Raw genomic sequence first — 22,436 nt, forward strand, 5'->3', positions numbered from 1 at the left:
ATGCCCTGGGGATCTGGGGTCTCCATGTGCCCTGGCCGTTTCTTTGCCACCAATGAGCTGAAACAGTTTGTTTTCCTCATGTTGGTCTATTTTGAACTTGAGCTGATGAATCCTGATGAGAAGATTCCTGAAAATGACCTCAGTCGATACGGATTTGGAACGATGCAACCTGTCAGAGATGTCCAGTTCAGATACAGACTCAGATATTAAATCAATCAGATAAAAACAAAAGTCTTATCTTTAAACACCTTTTTTTGTATAATTCTTTTGATGACACATGGAGACTTATAAAATGAAGCATGGGAACACATGTATTGCAGATTTTCTGTTATATTTTCCATATGCAAATGAAGTAGAATTTTTCTGAAAATCAGTGCCAGCCGTCCATCTCCTTCTATTTATCCAGTCCAGGATTGCAGTGGAATTGGAGCCTTTTCCAGCTGTTATAGGGCAAGAGGCTGGATACACAATGGAGAGAAAACAGATTTGTTTTTTTGTTCTTAAAATTTCAGATTTTTGAATTTTTTTTTGATTCTGCTTCTGCACACTTTGTTACTCTGTGAACAAGTCTTTAATTGGAATAAGTCTACATGTGTATTGCATTTGTACTGGTCTCATTACATATGTATATCTGTTCATCTAGTCTGGTTTGTTGAGGTTAGCAAAGAGTTTCATATGGAATTCTCTGGTTTTCTTTGATTTGATTTGTTATATTTGTTATTTCTAGGGCTTTGTATCTTCTTCAGTTTTACCCATTGCCATGCAGAACTGCACACATCTGCAAGCCACATGGTCTGTTTTGTCATTTGCATTATCTATAACTGAACTGACTCCTCCCAGGTGCCAGCTTCTTTATTTTGATAGTGCAGCAGTCAAAAGTATATAGAAAAGAGGGGAGTGATAACAGGGAAAGACACACAGCAAAGGGCCAACATTGAGCTGTATAGAATATGGTCACCTGCTCAGCCAGTGGGGTTTAATCTCGGAATTCAAAACAATAAAGTCATGACCCAAACCTTTTTTATCTCTTGTGCAGAAAATTACCCGAGTCGAACTTGTTTTCTTAATAGAATGAACTAGATTGAACAAGAGAACTTAACCACGTGTACATAACAAACGAATACTCCTGTGGGCTGTAGACTATAGTCAGTGTTGGGAAGGTTACTTTTAAAATGTATTACATGACAGATTATAGAATACATGCCCCAAAATGTATTCTATAATGTATTCTGAATACTTTGGATTACTTAATATATTATCATGCTGTTTACAACTACGTGAATGTACTATTGCTGTGATTTATTACTGTCACTGAAGGTCCGCGGCTCCGAACGTAGTAAAGGGACCTCTGGCTAATATGGTGGGTTCTGTGTCGGGCTCGTAGCCGAAAATTAGCTTTACTTTGTTGTCTGGGTCAACTTTGCTTGCGAGAGACAGAGAGAGGCGTTGAAAGGCTGCTCCAACAGAACTTATTGTTTTTGGAGGAAAACACGAACATGGTGTACAGTCGAGTCTTAATAGCTTACTTACAACTGGGCTCCTCAGGCACTCTTCTTGGCTGCAGTGGTTATTATTATATTTACATGCTTCCAGCTCCCGTTTTTGCTTGATGACAGCTCTTACTTTTCCTTTTTCTCCCTCCCTCGCTCACAGACACATAACGTGTATGGCAGTCCATTCTCCCTGCAGCACGGACTACACTGCCTATGATGCTACATTCTTTAGAGCTATACCTGTAGCATTCTGCCTATTAGCTTAGCACAACAACAACAAAAAGGCGCTCTCTCACCCAGGAAACACGCAGAGAGAGAGAGCGTCACCCTGTAACCATGGCAACCGTAACGCTGCCGCCTGGAACAACAGAACATAGTTGTCGAACAAAACCCAAACAGTCCTGACACGCGACAATATGAAACAGGGAAGTACCGCTGTGTAATCCATTTATTTCAACAAAGTAACTGTATTCTAAATACCACCTTTTTAAACGGTAACTGTAACGGAATACAGTTACTCATATTTTGTATTTTAAATACGTAACGGCGGTACATGTATTCCGTTACTCCCCAACACTGACCCTACTTCCTGGTTTTTGTTGCATCAGCCATCTCCCAATCAATTTTTGTGTTTCTTCGACAGCTCCGCACTGCCCAGGTGGCAAAAAAGGCACCAAGCTTGTTCCTGGCTCGTAACCACTTACGCAAGCCAGATCCTTTCATTTAGCAAAGTTGTGATTAATAGTTTAATGCTATTGTTGAGGGCCACAGGCAGGACTCTACACACACATTTAAAAAAAGGCTCAAGAAAAGGGCACCCATCAGGAAAGGGGCAGATGCTCAAGCCCCTGCCGGCCCCTCTGCACATGTCTGGTAGATAGTCGAGACAGTCTGCTGAAGTTCAAAAATGATTGACTGGCTTTGCATGTTTTTACATATTTGATAAAGATTTCATTTCACTTTATTTTGCAGTGATGAATCTGTGTTATTAAAAATGTCTTAACTATTTTCATTAGTGGTGAGATTGAACTTTCCTGATGAGAGCACCAAAGGGATTGAGAAAACACGTGAAAGCTAAAAATCGATATGATGCAACATCGGGTCAAAGTCACGGAGTTCAGGGGGAATTGCACTGTCGGAGTGTTTTTGTTGGTTTTGCTAAATGAACTTTATAAAAGATGGTTCACAGCATCAGTCATAGACCAAAGAACACTAAAGGCAAAGGCAAACAAAAACATGTCTGGCTTACTCCAATTAGACACAGAAACTGTCATGTTTTGGCCTAAAAGAGCAGCACTGAGCTGAACCACTGAAGAGAAACTCCTTGTTTTTTTTTTCTCCTCACGCTGTCCTAGAGATTATCTATGTGTGCGTGTTTTATGGTTGTAAAAAAAATCTGACCCTGATTTGCATTTGAAATCAGACTTGACTTGTGTGAATGACCTTGAAATCATTTCTGTTCATGATTAATTTGTGTTTGAATGTCAAAATCCTTCTTATTATAACCTTCTAAGTTATTAATCAGGCAAATGCATTTATTCTTACTATTCATCTGCAACTTCAGCAAAATTCACAAAAGCATTTTTGTAACTGAGGTTTCATCACTAAAGTGGTGAGCCAGCCATTCTGTGAATGGAATTTTTTAACCTGTAAAGCATGAACAATAAAATAACTGCCAAAGGTTTCTAATTTTATTTTTATTTTTAAACTGGATTATGTATTTAAACTCCTGACATTCATTTTAAAATAAATTAAATATAAAATCGCGTATATTAGTTTTCATTTGTATCATTCTTCTAAGATTCTGTGTTTTTGTACAATTTATTGTTTATTTTAAAAACATTGGGAATGTGGGAATCTGCTGCCATCTATTGGATTTTGTTGTAGGGAACAATTAAAAGAATCTATGTCACTGAGTTGACTGAAGTCAGCCTATAACTTTGTTTTTGTTTGTTTTGGGGTTTTTTTTGAGTTTTAAAAGACGCTCACATAAAACTCCAAAATCTGACATTTACAAAAAATAATTATTTTGGAAAAAACAAAAAGCAAAAACTTGTAATGTACATAGAAAATTGAACAAAAAATTGAAACCGACTACGATATACATGAATCGTCTCAATTTCTAAGTGCACATGTCACATCAATTACAGAAAAAAGGGAACATTCACAATAATAATTAATAACCAATAATCATAATTGTTGTTATCTTAAACAATGCCCATCAATATCATTTCTAACTGGATTTAATCTGATTGCTGATCTGCAAATTACTTAAAGAAGAAGAGTTATGATCAGAATGTGTTCAATATACATATAGCTGTCTGGAATATCAGTGCATTTGCATATTGAATTGTTACAGTTGACCAACATGTCAAAAACTTTAGATTTAAATCTGCTTCCATAGTTTGGAAGTGCTCATCAAACCATCTTGATCCAAAGAAAAAGAAAATCACAGTTTCATTTTTATCTGACTGTCTTAATATCTGAGTCTGAATCTGAACTGGACATCTCTGACAGGTTGCATCGTCCCAAATCCGTATCGACTGAGGTCAATTTCAGGTATCTTCACATCCGGATTCATCAGCTCAAGTTCAAAATAGACCAACATGAGGAAAACAAACTGTTTCAGCTCATTGGTGGCAAAGAAACGGCCAGGGCACATGGAGACCCCAGATCCCCAGGGCATGGTGTAATATTTTACCTTCTTTCCTGCTTTGTAAAAATCAGTTTTCTTGGTCCCGTCTGGATTCAGGAAGCGGTCATATTTGAATGAGTGCGGCTCAGGATGGATCTCTGGGTCATGGTGGACAGAACTGAAAGGAAAGATTGCAATTCTGTCACCCTTGCGAAGTAAATATTCACGCCCATCAGCCATCTTGAAGGTCATGTCCTTTATCACTGCCCTGGTGAGGAGGGGTGCAGCAGTGAGTCGGAGGTTCTCTTCAACAGCACTGTCCAGGATCGGTGTTTTCAACAGCATTTCACGGGTCAGGTTGACCATAGGACCACCAGGCCGGACCTCCTGTCCAGATTCTTTCAGAACTTTATCCACCTCTTCCTTCACTGCTTTCATGGCTTCTGGGTGTTTCATGAGGAAGAGCAGCAGCCAGAATGAAGAAGGCCCTGTGTTGCTCTGAGAGGCCCAAAGAAGCACAAACATGTATCTGTTTATCATTGACATATCGATGCCCATCTCCTCTTTACCCTGCTGTATGTCCCACACCCAGCCACTGATATTGTCCTTGGTTTTCATTTTCAGTATTGACAGAACATCCCAGAAGTATGCCTTCAACCTCTCTGCAGCCAACTTTTCCATCGGTGGGAGGACCCCATACGCCAGTCTGGGGAAGAGCTGGTCATATTTACGAAACTCCTGAAATAAAGCTTCTGATTCAGCTCTGTCTTTCTCTTTGGCTTTCTCCTCACTTTGTTCTGACTTGGGTGGCACATTGCCAAACAAGGCCAAATATCCAGCTCTGAAAACAACATTGTAGCTGTACCTGAACAGTCCATCTTCTTTCCAGGTCCTGTCCTCTGCAGCTGATCCAATGTTGTGCAACATCATGTTCTGCAAATTACTCATAAAAGACTGGGTCAGTTCTTGCAGACCTTCCCCCTTCAGATGCTTGTTGCTGGAATTGTGGAGAACAATGTGCTCCCCTTCAACAGCTTTGTATCCAAACACTCTGTGCACCAGGTGTACTGCAAACTTTTGAAAGTCCAGTTTGTCCCGACTCTCCTTAATGAACCCCCCAAATGAAAAAGGGTCCTGGACAAATGTAATATAAAACCCTCCCAGCTGTACTGTAAATATATCACCGTGCTTCTTCTTCATTCTCTCTAGGAACTTCAAGGTGTTCCTGCGAAACTCTAAGACATGACCCAACCAAGGAATGAGCCCTTTATCGAGGGGGGGTTCTCCTGGTCGCCGCTGTCTGAACACTCCGAGAAGGTACAGCCCTCCGACCAGACAAGCAAGAAAGCCAAGAAGTATCGGCAGCAGCAGCTCCATGACTGATTCAGTTAACCAGCACAGATTCATCTGAAGGAAACTTTCAGGTCTGCTATAATGAGCAGACCTTTGCTCCTCCCCTCTGACAAGCCCAACGGGTTTCAGCTTTCCTGGAACTGATAACTAAATAGTCCTGGGGAAAAAAAGTAAAGGTCTCCTGAATACAAGCAACAATTCACATTGTGTTCAATCAACAATGTACTTTAGCGGAAGAATAATTTTCATCTTAATTGCTTATAATTACCGTTATGCAATCCGATAATATTCAAACATCCTTAAAATCAAGATCAACAACCCGTAAATGGTCTTTGAAGTTAGTGTCAAATTTCTCTGGAACTGAGTTCTTCAATCAGTTAACATCTGGCATGCAGCAGAAATCCATTCTCGTCCGTTTATTCCCCGACGAAAGATCGGAGGTATCGAGGCCAGCTGATTTTCATTACAGACTGAATGTTTCATAGCACCAAACAAAGAAAGAAAAGAAAAACTGCAGATTTCTCAAGGCAAGCAAAACATGCCAATACTCAGAAACTGTTTTGTCCAAAAGGGAAACTATTGAGCTGAAACATGTACGCGTTTTACAGACTTTCCTGGAGATTATACATGTTCTAGTTTTATGGTTGCGATAACTAGAAAGAAAAAAGAAAAAGAAAAAAGCTGACTTCGGCCTGAATTTGAAAGCTCGCATGCATTGTGTGACTGACCCTGAAACCCATTACCGATCATAAATGATTAGAGATTTGTCTTTGAACGTTAAACTCTATTAATTTAATTGCACGCTGATCTACTGAATTCAGTGGGAATGTGGCGCCATCTAGTGGACTTTTGTTTTAATGGCGAACAACAAAAAGAATCAGCATAATTGAGTGCTTGACTGTTTTTCAGCTTTTATTTTATTTTATTTTTTAAAAGAAAACAGCACAGGTGTTCATCTAAACATCAACACAAGTGACAATGTGGCTTAGAGGCAGGGTATGCTGCTATATCAACTGTATAATGTAGCATATATGAACTGTATGTGAACTACATTAATTGTCTGCCATTAAACACAACTGTGCACATTTCTGTGTTACACTGTTTAACCGAAATACATTTTATTAAAATAATCAAAAGAATATTGATTATTTGCTTCCTTCCTACTTCCCCGCTGGTCTTATGTTCTGGACTGTCTCATCGTTGCAGGGCCTGAAGCTTGGGTTTTGTCTGCTCTATGGATCAGTGTGAGTTGCTCTCTGAGTATTCTGGCTAAACTCACCTCTGGGTAATCTGGTGATCTTTCCACTGTCTGAGTTTGCTCATGCTCTTCAGTACTGTCATGTGCTGTAACTTTTTATAGCTACATATTACACCCTACGACTGGGTATGAAAAAGCTTCTTTTTCCTGTTATTGCCAAATAACTGTTAGAACGGCTTTCCAGTCTGAGTGTACTCTGTAGTTTCTTTAAACTGATATAGCTGTTATTGTTTTGCAGCCAACCACTTCCTTCCTTACCCTATTTTTTTTCCTATTGACTTATTGTTTTGGTTTAAACTGTAACATACTTACCCTGTATTTCAACGTACTTAGCATTGTGCAAAAAGAAACTTGATGTACGAAGGTGTGCAAGTGTATGAGATTGTTCAAATAAGTTCTTGAAATTCTTTAACATTTCTTTTGGCTTATAATAAAATATCTCCAGGATTAAATTGTCTGGCCCACTTATGTCCCACACCATGTAAAATGAGTTAGTCATCCCTGACCTACAGCAATGACAGTATAGTAAACTGAAACAAAACCAGAGCACATTAACACATACAGAGAGTGCTCCAGCATATCCTTTGTAGACACACATTACTCTAGGTCACACTGGGTCGTGTTCCACATGTTGTGAAAATGCTAACAGGACCTCATCCACTTTCTCCGCCTTCTTGAGCTTGTAGGTCCAAGGCTTTCGAAGATGTTGCCTGTATTTACTACATTCTCTTGGAACGTGAACACAGCACAGCGGTTGCTGACGTTAGGCATGCATACGAGGGAACTGTTAAGTAGCACGCAGAATGTATCACGTAGATGCCGGCTTATTACTTCCTCCATAACTACAGGCTGCTGCTCGGAGGAGACGTAGATCTCCGCGGATAATTCTTTCACTGGTGCTTCCAGCTAACGACACCTTAAAGCAGGTAAGAGGGAGCCCTCTTCAGTTTGGTGGAAGTGTCTTTACGTGCTTTTTAAAGTGTAGCTCATCTTAACTCTAGAGTTGTTGCTTTTCCACATTTTTCTCCCGCACCACACGGAAAGGCCTCGCAGCTGAATAAAAATTCTTCCCTTTCAAAATATCTAATATTTAAATATAGTACTGCTTAAAAGTGTCGCGTCATATCAGGCACAGTTGTTTAATGTTAGGTCTGTGAAAGATAGGTCTAGTCCGTGCCCTTCATCTGTCACCTCTGAAGTTTTCATGTCCTGTTAATAGCGACTCTCGGGCCTCTTTCGTGGGAACAACTTTTAAAGCCTGATTTTGGAGATTTTTTTTTGTGTGAGGCGCAGCCTGATACTTCCTGACATGTTTCTCTATGCGTTTTATTGGTTTCTATCAGCACTGAATTAGCTTGCATGCTGTACTGCTACACGGCCAACAAACGTTTGAACTCAGTCGACCTCGTTCTTGTTTCAGGCGAGATGTCTTCTTATGAGGAGAGTGAGTCCAAATTCTGGCGAAAGGCAAAGGAGAATCCATTTGTCCCAGTCGGTGAGTACATATTATGACAAGGACAAATAAAATATGTGCTCACAAACACAAAAGTTTAAGTTTTGGGGTTTATTGAGTGAGTTTTCAGAGGATTTGGGGGATATGTTGCTGTCTTATTTTTGTTTTAGTGACTTTTGCTTTTTGCAGGGATGGCTTGATTTGTTGCTATTGTTGGCTACAGGCTGATGAAAATGAAAAGTCGTGGAGATACAAAAATGTCGGTGCACCTGATTTACATGCGTGTAGCTGCCCAAGGCTTTGTGGTGGGAGCAATGACTGTTGGTGATTCATCTTTCAGTTCTTACTGCCAAACTGCTACCAGTTCTTTATTTGTGATTTGTGGTTTGAACCTGAAATCATAATACTATAAACACGGGTCATTTTACATGCTTCTTTTGTTTTGTTGTTGTTTTCAGGTGTCCTGTTCTCCATGTACAGAGATTACTTTGCAAAGCCTATTGAACAAGAACAGAAAGCAACCCAACCCAAGTGAACATGGCCTCTTGGACTCATATTTTATGTCCCTTAGTATTGCCTTGTATTAAGGTGTGCACAAGATTTGTTTCACAGATGTCCTGACGAGAAGAAAATCTATATAGCCATTATGTTGAAACTGTGTGGAGAAAAAGGCTTTAATTCTGTAGCTTTTATGCAGTTTCATTGTAATGGTGAAGTTCTTTTATGTATTTTTTCACTTCAATTTAGCACTTGCTTCCGTGGAACAGCTATACACTGTGTAGCAGCCTTGTGTTTAATTAGTTGCCTTGTGAAGTTATTCTCTAATCTAAGTTGTACACATGTACAGGATGTCATTTTAGAGTTGTTTTTTTTTTTAAGTGTTAAAGAAAAAAGGTTTTTTTGTGTATGGATTTTGGTACCTTGATGTGTTTTGACTGTTAAATGTTGTCTTTGTGCCATTATATTGTTATTGATCACCCATCTTCTGGGTTGTGTAGTACACCTACAGCAGCTAAAACCCTTACAGTTAACAGGAAAGGCTCATAACACTGTAAACTAATGAACTCAGCAGCATGAAAGGACAGACTCTACAGTGATCATAAAGTTCTCCCCAAGTTTGAACCACAACATAACATTGCAGCTTTTTGTTGTTAGGATCTTTTTTTTAAGCTTCTCACTGATGACACACATTCTAACAGGTAATCTTCTAACCCTTTCCAATTCTACCAAATAAAGCTTCTTTTCTTTGCTCAGTCATATGCTGTTTCTATTCACTTTCTTATCAGGGAATGCATGCCAACATTTTAAGCTGGAAAAATGCTTTGTCACTGTGACTTTGGAACCAGTGTGTAAACAGGCATTTCAATAATAATTAATAACCAATAATCATAATTGTTGTTATCTTAAAAAATTCCCATCAATGCCATTTCTAATGTGTTTAATCTGATTGCTGATCTGCAAATTACATATGAAGAGTTATGATCAGAATGTGTTCAATATACATATACATGTCTAGATTATCAGTGCAATTGCATATAGAATCGTTACAGTTGACCAACATGTCAAAAACTTAAGATTTAAATCTGCTTCCATAGTTTCTATAATGTGCTCATCAAACCATCTTGATCCAAAGAAAAAGAAAATCACAGTTTCATTTTTATCTGATTGGCTTAATATCTGAGTCTGAATCTGAACTGGACATCTCTGACAGGTTGCATCGTTCCAAATCCGTATCGACTGAGGTCAATTTCAGGTATTTTCGCATCAGGATTCATCAGCTCAAACTCAAAATAGACCAACATGAGGAAAACAAACTGTTTCAGCTCATTGGTGGCAAAGAAACGGCCAGGGCACATGGAGACCCCAGATCCCCAGGGCATGGTGTAATATTTTACCTTCTTTCCTGCTTTGTAAAAATCAGTTTTCTTGGTCCCGTCTGGATTCAGGAAGCGGTCATATTTGAATGAGTGCGGCTCAGGATGGATCTCTGGGTCATGGTGGACAGAACTGAAAGGAAAGATTGCAATTCTGTCACCCTTGCGAAGTAAATATTCACGCCCATCAGCCATCTTGAAGGTCATGTCCTTTATCACTGCCCTGGTGAGGAGGGGTGCAGCAGTGAGTCGGAGGTTCTCTTCAACAGCACTGTCCAGGATCGGTGTTTTCAACAGCATTTCACGGGTCAGGTTGACCATAGGACCACCAGGCCGGACCTCCTGTCCAGATTCTTTCAGAACTTTATCCACCTCTTCCTTCACTGCTTTCATGGCTTCTGGGTGTTTCATGAGGAAGAGCAGCAGCCAGAATGAAGAAGGCCCTGTGTTGCCCTGAGAGGCCCAAAGAAGCACAAACATGTATCTGTTTATCATTGACATATCCATTCCTGTCTCCTCTTTACCCTGCTGTATGTCCCACACCCAGCCACTGATATTGTCCTTGGTTTTCATTTTCAGTATTGACAGAACATCCCAGAAGTATGCCTTCAACCTCTCTGCAGCCAACTTTTCCATCGGTGGGAGGACCCCATACGCCAGTCTGGGGAAGAGCTGGTCATATTTACGAAACTCCTGAAATAAAGCTTCTGATTCAGCTCTGTCTTTCTCTTTGGCTTTCTCCTCACTTTGTTCTGACTTGGGTGGCACATTGCCAAACAAGGCCAAATATCCAGCTCTGAAAACAACATTGTAGCTGTACCTGAACAGTCCATCTTCTTTCCAGGTCCTGTCCTCTGCAGCTGATCCAATGTTGTGCAACATCATGTTCTGCAAATTACTCATAAAAGACTGGGTCAGTTCTTGCAGACCTTCCCCCTTCAGATGCTTGTTGCTGGAATTGTGGAGAACAATGTGCTCCCCTTCAACAGCTTTGTATCCAAACACTCTGTGCACCAGGTGTACTGCAAACTTTTGAAAGTCCAGTTTGTCCCGACTCTCCTTAATGAACCCCCCAAATGAAAAAGGGTCCTGGACAAATGTAATATAAAACCCTCCCAGCTGTACTGTAAATATATCACCGTGCTTCTTCTTCATTCTCTCTAGGAACTTCAAGGTGTTCCTGCGAAACTCTAAGACATGACCCAACCAAGGAATGAGCCCTTTATCGAGGGGGGGTTCTCCTGGTCGCCGCTGTCTGAACACTCCGAGAAGGTACAGCCCTCCGACCAGACAAGCAAGAAAGCCAAGAAGTATCGGCAGCAGCAGCTCCATGACTGATTCAGTTAACCAGCACAGATTCATCTGAAGGAAACTTTCAGGTCTGCTATAATGAGCAGACCTTTGCTCCTCCCCTCTGACAAGCCCAACAGGTTTCAGCTTTCCTGGAACTGATAACTAAATAGTCCTGGGGAAAAAAAGCAAAGGTCTCCTGAATACAAGCAACAATTCACATTGTGTTCAATCAACAATGTACTTTCGCGGAAGAATAATTTTCATCTTAATTGCTTATAATTATCGTTATGCAATCCGATAATATTCAAACATCCTTAAAATCAAGATCAACAACCCAGATTTCAGATTTCTCAAGGCAAGCAAAACATGCCAATACTCAGAAACTGTTTTGTCCAAAAAGGAAACTATTGAGCTGAAACATGTAGGAAGGACGCTGTGAGATTATTCTGTTATCATATGTTATCTTATATCTGTAGTTAAAGTAGTTGAATTATGTTAACTGCTGTAGGTCATATAATATCCTTTAGTCTAGATTGTGTGCTGTGTATGTAGCTTAGTTTCCATTATATTTTTGGGTTAAAAGAATGTGACCATTTTTGGATTTGTTAGACAGGTGTGCATTACCCTGTACCCTTGATCTGCTGTGAATGTGTTACACTGTTTCTTGACATTTCATACTGCTGAATCATGAAGAGAATGTTGTGTGCAGAGGACCTTGTGCCGATAATAGAAGAGACAGACCACATTCCATACCCCCACCTTTACAGAGAGCAGAAAGACAGGGAGCCGAGGTCATAACTTAGGCGCCGTAAGAGAGAAAGAATGTGAATGTTTAGGCTTTTACGACTAGGTGGGGGCCACTAGAGGCTATAACAAGCTGAGTAACCCGTCACCATTTTGAGATTTGCTATGACCCTCTTCATGCATGTCTCCCCATCATGATGGCTTATGCTCATAAGTGTTGAATTGTATGGAAATAAAAGAATTGTTGATTGAGCATTTATACACGGAGTATTGTCCTTCCTTAAGCCCAAAGATTAAAAGAATTGGGAGATTTCAACAACGCGTTTTACAGATTTTCCTGGAGATTATACATGTTCTAGTTTTATGGTTGCGATAACTAGAAAGAAAAAAGAAAAAAAGCTGACTTCGGCCTGCATTCGAAAGCTCACATGCATTGTGTGACTGACCCTGAAACCCATTACCGATCATAAATGATTAGAGATTTGTCTTTGAACGTTAAACTCTATTAATTTAATTGCACGCTGATCTACTGAATTCAGTGGGAATGTGGCGCCATCTAGTGGACTTTTGTTTTAATGGCGAACAAAAAGAATCAGCATAATTGAGTGCTTGACTGTTTTTCAGCTTTTATTTTATTTTATTTTATTTTTTAAAAGAAAACAGCACAGGTGTTCATCTAAACATCAACACAAGTGACAATGTGGCTTAGAAGCAGGGTATGCTGCTATATCAACTGTATAATGTAGCATATATGAACTGTATGTGAACTACATTAATTGTCTGCCATTAAACACAACTGTGCACATTTCTGTGTTACACTGTTTAACCGAAATAAATTTTATTAAAATAATCAAAAGAATAGAATATTATAGGGATGCTTAGCCTAATATGTGCAAATTTATGTGTACTTTGATAGTTTGTATATCACAAAGATATAAAAGTGATATAAGTGAATGATATCAGTTTCCCAGAGGTGCAGATAGTTACAGATTAAATCTCAGCCACCGTCCCCAAATGGCTGAGGATAGCCTTAACAACACAAAACCTTTAAGTCTGGCAACCATCTGTTTTTTTAAGGTCAATATAGAATCCTGATAGCTCAGCAGGGCAGTTTCTCAATACCAGATGAAAATCGGTTGAATGTATGTAAATTCCAATTCTTACATATGGTGAATTTTGGATGGAAATTTTAAATTCATTCATTAATCCTGGGGATGGCCATTGATAAAGCCCTTTTCAGAAGAAATTCCCAATTCGCTAAACTCTCAAAATTTGCAAAAAGAAAAGAAAAGAAAAGAAAGAATTAATACTGAGCTTCCCTTGCAGTTTTCCACTTCATTATTAGGAAATATCGATTTTCAGCTGAGACACCCTGGTGAATGCATATTTGGTGCTCTGATATGTGTGTAAAAAAGCACTCATGTGATATTGGTTGCAAAGGAGGAATAGTTGATATACTGGCCACAGGAAGTTAAATATGGGGCTGCCAAGCAGAAAGAAAAGAAATAGACCACAGAGAGATTCATGGATGTAGTGATAAAGGACATGGAGAGGGTTGGTGTGACAGAAGAGGGTAAGATCAAGGCAGATGATCCACGGTGGCCAACCCCAAAAGAAAAAAAGAAAAAGAAGAAGAAGAGAATTCTAAAAGTAGTTAGAGGTTTGTACCTTTGGGATTTCAAATCCATAAATAGGTCTTCCTCTGCACTATGCCATAAACTTAGTTTTGCCTAGCTTGTTTCCTACTTCCCTGCTGCTCTTATGTTCTGGACTGTCTCATCTTTGCAGGGCCTGAAGCTTGGGTTTTGTCTGCTCTATGGATCAGATATGTAGCCTCCGTGCTGCTCACCAGGCTACCCATTTCTAACCACTGGGAGGATTTCTTGATGTCACCCACTTCAGCTATTGAGTCTCACAGAGGTGGAGATATTCATTCGTTACAGGATCTGATAAGAAACCCTTAAGTTAAATTTTGCACAGGGTCCCCTTGTGGTTAAGAACGGCCTTAGCAACACGAGAAATTTAGTTCTGGCATTTGTCTCATTTATCAGAGCTAATATAAACAATTATGTCACCCACTTCCACTACGTCCCAGTGATATATCCCAGAGACTTGGTTTTCCACTATATTTTTTTATTCCTTCCCATCATCATCTGTCATCCCTCTGATAAACTCCTTATTTCATCCCCCATTGTGGATCCCACCCTTGCTAAACCTTACCCTATCTCTTTTTTATTGCAACAATGTATAGTCTTAGGGTGCTGGACTTTGCATTATGTCTTCATATCTGTTTTATCTATGTCCTCCTGTGGCTGGTAGGCCATATATGTAAGGCTGACTAAGCTCACTTCAGGAGATGTTTGTATCTAGCTGACGTCCTCAGTATCTCCATCGTGATTTTCACTGACTTGTGGTCTAGGAACTTGTAGCCATGTACTGTAGGAAGGCTTTCTGACAATCACCAGAGTTACTATATCTTTAGGACATCCTGATATCCTTGCAGTAGATCCTGGTGAGGTCGATTTGTGATTTGATGTCTTGTTTCCTCTTTGTGTAAAGCTTGGTGTCTGCTTCTAAATCTGTATCTGTATCGAGTCTTTGCAATGAGCTGGATCACGGGGTTCAGGTCTGTGCTAAACAGCATCAGTGACTTGTCCTGGTCACTGATAAGAGTTATAGTATAATAGTATATTAGTCATTAGTTCTTAAAATAAATCTTTTTTGAAATCATGAGAATCTTATGGGTTGTATAGCACAAAGGACTTCAGAAGGTATTAGACTAAAGCTCTAAAAGGAAATGGGAATAAATATGAACCATGTTTATTTAATTGTGCTGTCATAAGGTTGTCTGGAAGGCTGATTGCTGCTCTCCCACTTTTGTATCTCTACTTTAATCTCCTGTGTACACTCTGTTCTGGCATATAATTGGTGGTAACTGGACCATAATTGCATGAAGGAAATACCACAGGCTCATTAGGACTTGAAAGATTCTTTTGATGTTCATTCTCAAGAAAGCTGAACACAGCGCAGAAGCTTTTGGAGAGGCACGGCCAACTACTATTGTTAAGAAACAAACAATTTATTCCTCTGCTTCAGATAACGGGCTTGTTTGGGGTGTAATTTACAAAAAGTAAAGTGCAGTGAAATCTTTTACATCAGGAATATAGGCAACTATTTTTTGATACAACAACAAACCAATCATAGTATATAAATTGAGTTGATGATATTAAATTCATCATAATAAGTAATTTTCTAATCAAATACTGTGATTTATTCTGGCACAGTGAAGCCTCCACAGTTCTCGTTCTCAGTGTATTGTTATTAGATGGAGAGGTTGGGTTCACAGAGTTCTTTTTCTTTCCTTTTTTTTTTGTTCCAGCAGCATCATGGAACAGCATATGCAGCACGTTGCAGGCGTTGCACGTGACTTGAGGCCACAGTTACGTCATCCCCGAGATTAACACGAGAAGCAAAAGGATTCCCTTACACCTACTTCCGCGACCGGTTAAATAGAGATTAGTTCACACCATACAGCTCTCTCGCTTCGTTAAAACTGCAACCCAATAACCCACATTAAAAAACAACAGGCAGAGAGCTATTTTGCATCATGTGTCCCCATTTTTACTTTTTATTCAAAGGCGTTTTACCGATCTCACGTTGCATTTAGGACACCTCGGAAACAAAACGTTTCCTTACAGCAATTCAGTGAATTAGTGTCAGGCGTGGCTCTTTTGTAGCCCCACCTCCTCACATGACCAGGAGAACAAATCGAGTGGGAGGGGTCATCATGATGCGCAGATGTCTATCATTGGCTATCCGATTGTTAGTGATGACGTGACGAATCCTACTTCCGGGCCTAAAGTAGTCTGCGTTTAATATGACTTTTGTGTTGTTAACATGTTTAATGTTATGTATTTTCTTCTATTTAATCTCAAAAAGCTCCCAAAACAGTCAGTGATCACTGTTGACCTCCCTCGCCTTTTATTACCACTAATCATTTATTTAAGCTCAGTTTTTAAAACCTTACGATACAGCCCAGCCCATGCAGCATATATGAATGACTAACTATCTCAGTTGTTCTCCTGGCTGAAGTTTGGTCCTTTTACAGCATCCTGCCATGCGATTACATTTGTTCCTGACCACCGAGAACACTCACGTTAACTTTTATCGAGTGGAAAAAAAGTTTGCTTGTTTATATTATGCTAACATAGCTGTGTCGCTAGCGGTCACGTAGCACATCATTATATACCAGCTAGCCAAACTTCAGTAACCCTACAAATGTCACTGCTGTTTAGTTTTCTGTCTTTATTTATGTTGGAAGTGATAGCAGAGCTGTACGTTTTCATTTGTTTCCAAAACCCCGCAGTCAGGACAAGCTATATTGTATTTAGATAGAAGCTAGCGAGCTAACTATCTGCTAACTTCTAACTCCGTTAAATGTCATAAATTCCGTTTTCATGGATGCCTGGATGTTAAACTCAATTGTTACACCTGGTAGAGCAGAATGCTGATCATTTTATTAAAGATGAAAGACTTTAGACAGTTTTTCAACTCTCAGTAATGCCATGATCGTTTGATATATGGACCTGCAGTGGAGTTTAGGTCCAGACACGGCTAGTGACGTCAGACTGAACAACCGGATTGAATTCACTACTCTATGTAATGTTTATACATCTCTCTCTCTCTCTCTCTTTTTAAACTTTTAGTTCTTGCCGTTCTGTTAGCCAAGCCACCAGAGTGCACCAGCTGTCCTTGTCTTTATACAGTGATGGAGCCTCTTATTCAGAATTCATTTAAGCATTTTCTTTGTAATCTCATCAAGATTTTCGATCTTTTACATTACTAACACCCCCCCCCCCCAACAAAAAAACAACAACAACATCAAAATATCTAATTATTATTAAATAGTGATAAAGAGTGGCATGGTGGTTCACAGCAGGTTCACTTCTGTGTGGCGCTTACATGTTCTTCCAGTATCGAATGACTTATCATTTCAGTTTAAACTGTAACATACTTACCCTGTATTTCAGTGTACTTAGCATTGTCCAAAAAGAAACTTGATGTACGAAGGTGTGCAAGTGTATGCGATTGTTCAAAAAGGTTCTTGAAAGCTAATCCTGTGGATATTGGACTTTTTGACCAACAGGACTCAGAAAGTTCGCGTCAACAACTCTCTTTCCGGTCTCCGTTCCACCTCCACTGGCTCCCCCCAGGGCTGTGTGCTCTCCCCCCTGCTCTTCATCCTCTACACCAATGACTGCAGATCCACACAGCCCAACTTTCACCTGGTGAAATATGCTGATGACAAGGTTCTCCTGTCATTGCTGTCAGGCCCCTCACAACACCATGGGCCCACTCTTCAGGAGTTTGTAGTGGTGTGACAGCTCCAAACTTGAACTGAATGTGAGCAAAACCAAAGAGATGGTGGTGACCTTCTCCAGTATAGGCAGAGGGAGCTGGCTGCTTCAGTCCCCACCACCATCCATGGGAAGCCAGTGGAGGTAGTTGAGGAGTACAAATACCTGGGAACCATCTTTGACAACCTCCTGATATTCTCTGCCAACATAGAAGAGATTTTCAGAAGGTGCCACCAATGGCTATACCTCCTTGGGAAACTCAACTCCTTTGGAGTTAGCACACCCATCATGATGACTTTTTACTATGCCTTCCTGGAAAGCATTATGACCTTTTCCATCACCTGCTGGTTCCACTCCCTCAGCCTTCAGAAGAAGAACAGACTGCAGCACACTTTGTAGACACACATTACTCTAGGTCACACTGGATCGTGTTCCACATGTTGTGAAAATGCTAACAGGACCTCATCCACTTTCTCCGCCTTCTTGAGCTTGTAGGTCCAAGGCTTTCGAAGATGTTGCCTGTATTTACTACTTTCTCGTGGAACGTGAACACAGCACAGCGGTTGCTGACGTTAGGCATGCGTATGAGGGAACTGTTAAGTAGCACGCAGAATGTATCACGTAGATGCCGGCTTATTACTTCCTCCATAACTACAGGCTGCTGCTCGGAGGAGACGTAGATCTCCGCGGATAATTCTTTCACTGGTGCTTCCAGCTAACGACACCTTAAAGCAGGTAAGAGGGAGCCCTCTTCAGTTTGGTGGAAGTGTCTTTACGTGCTTTTTAAAGTGTAGCTCATCTTAACTCTAGAGTTGTTGCTTTTCCACATTTTTCTCCCGCACCACACGGAAAGGCCTCGCAGCTGAATAAAAATTCTTCCCTTTCAAAATATCTAATATTTAAATATAGTACTGCTTAAAAGTGTCGCGTCATATCAGGCACAGTTGTTTAATGTTAGGTCTGTGAAAGATAGGTCTAGTCCGTGCCCTTCATCTGTCACCTCTGAAGTTTTCATGTCCTGTTAATAGCGACTCTCGGGCCTCTTTCGTGGGAACAACTTTTAAAGCCTGATTTTGGAGATTTTTTTTTGTGTGAGGCGCAGCCTGATACTTCCTGACATGTTTCTCTATGCGTTTTATTGGTTTCTATCAGCACTGAATTAGCTTGCATGCTGTACTGCTACACGGCCAACAAACGTTTGAACTCAGTCGACCTCGTTCTTGTTTCAGGCGAGATGTCTTCTTATGAGGAGAGTGAGTCCAAATTCTGGCGAAAGGCAAAGGAGAATCCATTTGTCCCAGTCGGTGAGTACATATTATGACAAGGACAAATAAAATATGTGCTCACAAACACAAAAGTTTAAGTTTTGGGGTTTATTGAGTGAGTTTTCAGAGGATTTGGGGGATATGTTGCTGTCTTATTTTTGTTTTAGTGACTTTTGCTTTTTGCAGGGATGGCTGGATTTGTTGCTATTGTTGGCTACAGGCTGATGAAAATGAAAAGTCGTGGAGATACAAAAATGTCGGTGCACCTGATTCACATGCGTGTAGCTGCCCAAGGCTTTGTGGTGGGAGCAATGACTGTTGGTGGGTCATCTTTCAGTTCTTACTGCCAAACTGCTACCAGTTCTTTATTTTTGATTTGTGGTTTGAACCTGAAATCATAATACTATAAACACGGGTCATTTTACATTATTTATTTTTTTGTTTTGTTTCCAGGTGTCCTGTTCTCCATGTACAGAGATTACTTTGCAAAGCCTATTGAACAAGAACAGAAAGCAACCCAACCCAAGTGAACATGGCCTCTTGGACTCATATTTTATGTCCCTTAGTATTGCCTCATATTAAGGTGTGCACAAGATTTGTTTCACAGATGTCCTGACTTTTTTTATGCACATGTCTGCTGTAAATAGCTGAAACTATTTGATGACACTGTGCATAGTAGGAGTTGTATTGATCCCATCAGATTTTTCTTGGTTTTATTATCCCTGATAGTTTGGGGGCATTACTGAAAGTTCATCTTCTCTTGCTGTGAGTGAAATATCTACAAAATAACAAAATGAAAATGTATAAACTTTGCTGAACATGTGTGTTACTAAGTTGGGCCTGGATTAAAAATTAACCACCAAATGCTACATATTTATTTTTGTCTCGTATCAGCTAACCATCCCTGTTCATTTCCTGTACTAATACTGGGATGTTTGCCAGATTAAAATTGATTGCACCTGAGCTCATATATTTCTAAATGAGCATCCCAGTGCATTTTGGGTATTTAAAGCCGTTCACAGCACTTGGCTGTCAGATGGAGCAGAGCCCTAAAGTAAAAAAATAATGATAGTGATAAAATAACTGATACTGGTGGTGTTGAGCTATCTTATCCTATAGAAAAAAATCTATATAGCCATTATGTTGAAACTGTGGAGAAAAAAGCTTTAATTCTGTAGCTTTTATGCAGTTTCATTGTAATGGTGAAGTTCTTTTATGTATTTTTTTCACTTCAATTTAGCACTTGCTTCCGTGGAACAGTTATACACTGTGTAGCAGCCTTGTGTTTAATTAGTTGCCTTGTGAAGTTATTCTCTAAGCTAAGTTGTACACAAGTACAGGATGTCATTTTAGTTTGTTTTTTTTAAGTGTTAAAATTGTTTTGTTTTGTTTTTGTATGGATTTGGGTACCTTGATGTATTTTGACTGTTAAATGTTGTCTTTGTGCCATTATATTGTTATTGATCACCCATCTTCTGGGTTGTGTAGTACACCTACAGCAGCTAAAACATTTACAGTTAACAGGAAAGGCTCACAACACTGTAAACTAATGAACTCAGCAGCATGAAAGGACAGACTCTACAGTGATCATAAAGTTCTCCCCAAGTTTGAACCACAATATAACATTGCAGCTTTTTGTTGTTAGGGTCTTTTTTTGTTTGTTGTTGGGTTTTTTTTGTTTTGTTTTGTTTTGTTTTGGTTTTTTTTGAGCTGACGACACAGTTTCTAACAGGTAATCTTCTAACCCTTTCTAATTCTACCAAATAAAGCTTCTGTGATTTGCTCAGTCATTTGCTGTTTCTATTCACTTTCTTATCAGGGAATGCCTGGCATCATTTTAAGCTGGGAAAAATGCTTTGTCACTGTGACTTTGGAAAGTGTGTAAACAGGCATTTCCTTGATATTCTACCTGACACGTGCCATGTATCGTGTTACATCCTGTACCGAAAAGAGCACACCTATCAATGGCATGCGTAAACATGCACAGATCCTGCTGTTATCTTGATTTAGTTGTCTTGCACAAAATTATGCAAGAACAGCATCAGTAAGAAAGGTTGTAGAGTGGTGACCTCAAACAGACTCCACATCTGAATGTATGTGAAGTGACACATAGTTAGGGTCCCGTGGCCCAGGTGACTGCATAAGGTCCAGGGGCCCAAATCAGCCTGGCTCCAATCTGGACAAAGCTATCCAGTGGGATACTAGAAAATGCCAAGGAGTGCATATATTTTGAACTACAGAAGTTTTAATGCTTTGCCTATTCTTACAGATCCACACCACCTAGTGTGATCCGTAACATACCAAAGTACAATAAAAAATTTTGTGAGTTCATAAAAAGTTTATATAATAAATTTATAATTTATAATTATAAATTTATAATTGCAACAAAGTCTGAGCAATAATCTACCAGAACCTTTTCTGTAACATTACATGTCTATAATGTAGTTTACTGGTCCAGCCCACTTCACATCAAAGTGGGCTGTATGGGCACGATGTAAAATGAGTTTGACGTCCCTGCCATTTGGGAATCCATGCCAAATGATCTCTACTAAAAACATAGACTGGATGTAAATACTGGAAATCTTCCAAATGGAAAAAAACTAAATAAACATGTTCTTGTGTGTTACCTGTTTCAAATTGCAAAGTCACATCACATTTACCTCTTACAGTTCAACAAAAACTGCTTTGTATAGCAGCTCAGTTCATATATTCACGCAGGATGTTGCCTAATGATGGCCTAAAGCAGTGGTCCACAGAGGCCCACTGGTGTTTGAGGAATGTCCGAATGGGGGAGGTGGGTGGGTTTGTGCAAGCTACAGGTCTTCATTATAATTATTAATTGACCGAATAAGTTCTGTGTATGCAACAAAAATGAAATGCATTATGAAATGCTGATGATCCAAAGGTAATTTTGCACACTGGATGAAACTTTTCACTGGGTGTCCAATTCGATTGGTGATTGGTAGTTTGCTCTCTTGGTGGGCAAGCTGCTGTTAGGGAACAAAAACAGACCAAGAACACTCTCAGTCATGGATTGGCCTCTCCAAGAGGGCGGTGCTCAATACTAATGAAGCAATGCAAGAAAACGGAGCAAAAGCCAGCCAACATTCACAAGGGTTGTGAAGAAGAAGCCTGGAGACCTTTTCCCAAAGACTACTTAAAGAAATGACAAGAAAGCTTGCCTAAGAGAGTCATTTAGGGATGTTTGCCACATTCACATTGTTTGCACCTGAGCCCATTTATTATTAAATGGGCATCCCAGTACATTTGGAACATTTGAGGAAGCTTTTCACAACATTTAGCTTTGTAGAATGAGTAGAGCTCTAAAATAACTGGTACTAGTGGCCTAATATTAACCCGAAGGAGACATTTATAAAGCCATTACAATAAACTGAAACTGGAAAAGAATTTGAGATGTAATTCTGTAGCCTTTATGTAATTTAATTAAAATGAACTCTTTTTCATTTTTTTCAATGATTTTAATTTTGTTATTTGTGCTACTTTGATATTATATATATACTTTGTAGTAGCCACCAAAATGTTGTTTAACCTGTTTTGTGCTTTAATTGACACCTTGTTAAGCTATTCCGAATATGTCATTTCTGGTCTTGAAGTCAGAGTCTTTCAACTCTGTTAACTGATACACTATTATATTATTTGTATTCATTTTTCCTCTAAATGGGGAATTAACTGCATCATTTTGAGGTATGA

The 22,436-nt window shown here is 39.6% G+C and overlaps 4 protein-coding genes across 4 annotated transcripts; 2 read left to right on the forward strand and 2 right to left on the reverse strand.

Moving 5' to 3' along the window:
- Window positions 1–3,720: 3,720 nt before the first annotated feature.
- LOC102312029 (5-beta-cholestane-3-alpha,7-alpha-diol 12-alpha-hydroxylase) lies at window positions 3,721–5,965 on the reverse strand. The gene is made up of 2 exons (XM_042219958.1): window positions 5,750–5,965; window positions 3,721–5,638 (listed from the first exon to the last, which is right to left on the reverse strand). Exon 2 carries the CDS (start codon window positions 5,533–5,535, stop codon window positions 3,970–3,972), a length of 1,566 nt encoding a protein of 521 aa, XP_042075892.1. The 5' UTR covers window positions 5,536–5,638; window positions 5,750–5,965; the 3' UTR covers window positions 3,721–3,969.
- Window positions 5,966–7,509: 1,544 nt separating this feature from the next.
- LOC102312855 (HIG1 domain family member 1A, mitochondrial) lies at window positions 7,510–9,449 on the forward strand. The gene is given in 4 exon segments (XM_042219968.1): window positions 7,510–7,665; window positions 8,160–8,234; window positions 8,382–8,516; window positions 8,651–9,449. Coding segments are annotated over 3 exon segments (282 nt in total). The 5' UTR covers window positions 7,510–7,665; window positions 8,160–8,164; the 3' UTR covers window positions 8,728–9,449.
- Window positions 9,450–9,556: 107 nt separating this feature from the next.
- On the reverse strand, window positions 9,557–11,617 carry LOC121814369 (5-beta-cholestane-3-alpha,7-alpha-diol 12-alpha-hydroxylase-like). The gene has a single exon (XM_042219955.1). It carries the CDS (start codon window positions 11,426–11,428, stop codon window positions 9,863–9,865), a length of 1,566 nt encoding a protein of 521 aa, XP_042075889.1. The 5' UTR covers window positions 11,429–11,617; the 3' UTR covers window positions 9,557–9,862.
- A 6,430-nt stretch (window positions 11,618–18,047) lies between these two features.
- higd1a (HIG1 hypoxia inducible domain family, member 1A) lies at window positions 18,048–20,515 on the forward strand. Its single transcript, XM_005912565.3, has 4 exons — window positions 18,048–18,195; window positions 18,690–18,764; window positions 18,912–19,046; window positions 19,179–20,515. The coding sequence occupies exons 2-4, from the start codon at window positions 18,695–18,697 to the stop codon at window positions 19,253–19,255; spliced, it is 282 nt and encodes a 93-aa protein (XP_005912627.1). The 5' UTR covers window positions 18,048–18,195; window positions 18,690–18,694; the 3' UTR covers window positions 19,256–20,515.
- Window positions 20,516–22,436: the final 1,921 nt, after the last annotated feature.

The sequence above is a fragment of the Haplochromis burtoni genome, unplaced genomic scaffold (genome assembly GCF_018398535.1).
Source record: "Haplochromis burtoni strain Fernald_Lab_line unplaced genomic scaffold, NCSU_Asbu1 Contig_3, whole genome shotgun sequence".
NCBI classification, from domain to species: domain Eukaryota; kingdom Metazoa; phylum Chordata; class Actinopteri; order Cichliformes; family Cichlidae; genus Haplochromis; species Haplochromis burtoni.

Excerpts from the sequence above, each read along its gene's own strand:
- higd1a (XM_005912565.3), top strand. The coding sequence starts at position 18,695 with ATGTCTTCTTATGAGGAGAGTGAGTCCAAATTCTGGCGAAAGGCAAAG. Across the intron at positions 18,765-18,911 it reads GAATCCATTTGTCCCAGTCG|GGATGGCTGGATTTGTTGCT; the intron begins GTGAGTACATAT and ends TGCTTTTTGCAG. Across the intron at positions 19,047-19,178 it reads GGTGGGAGCAATGACTGTTG|GTGTCCTGTTCTCCATGTAC; the intron begins GTGGGTCATCTT and ends TTTTGTTTCCAG.
- LOC121814369 (XM_042219955.1), bottom strand. The coding sequence starts at position 11,428 with ATGAATCTGTGCTGGTTAACTGAATCAGTCATGGAGCTGCTGCTGCCG.
- LOC102312029 (XM_042219958.1), bottom strand. The coding sequence starts at position 5,535 with ATGAATCTGTGCTGGTTAACTGAATCAGTCATGGAGCTGCTGCTGCCG.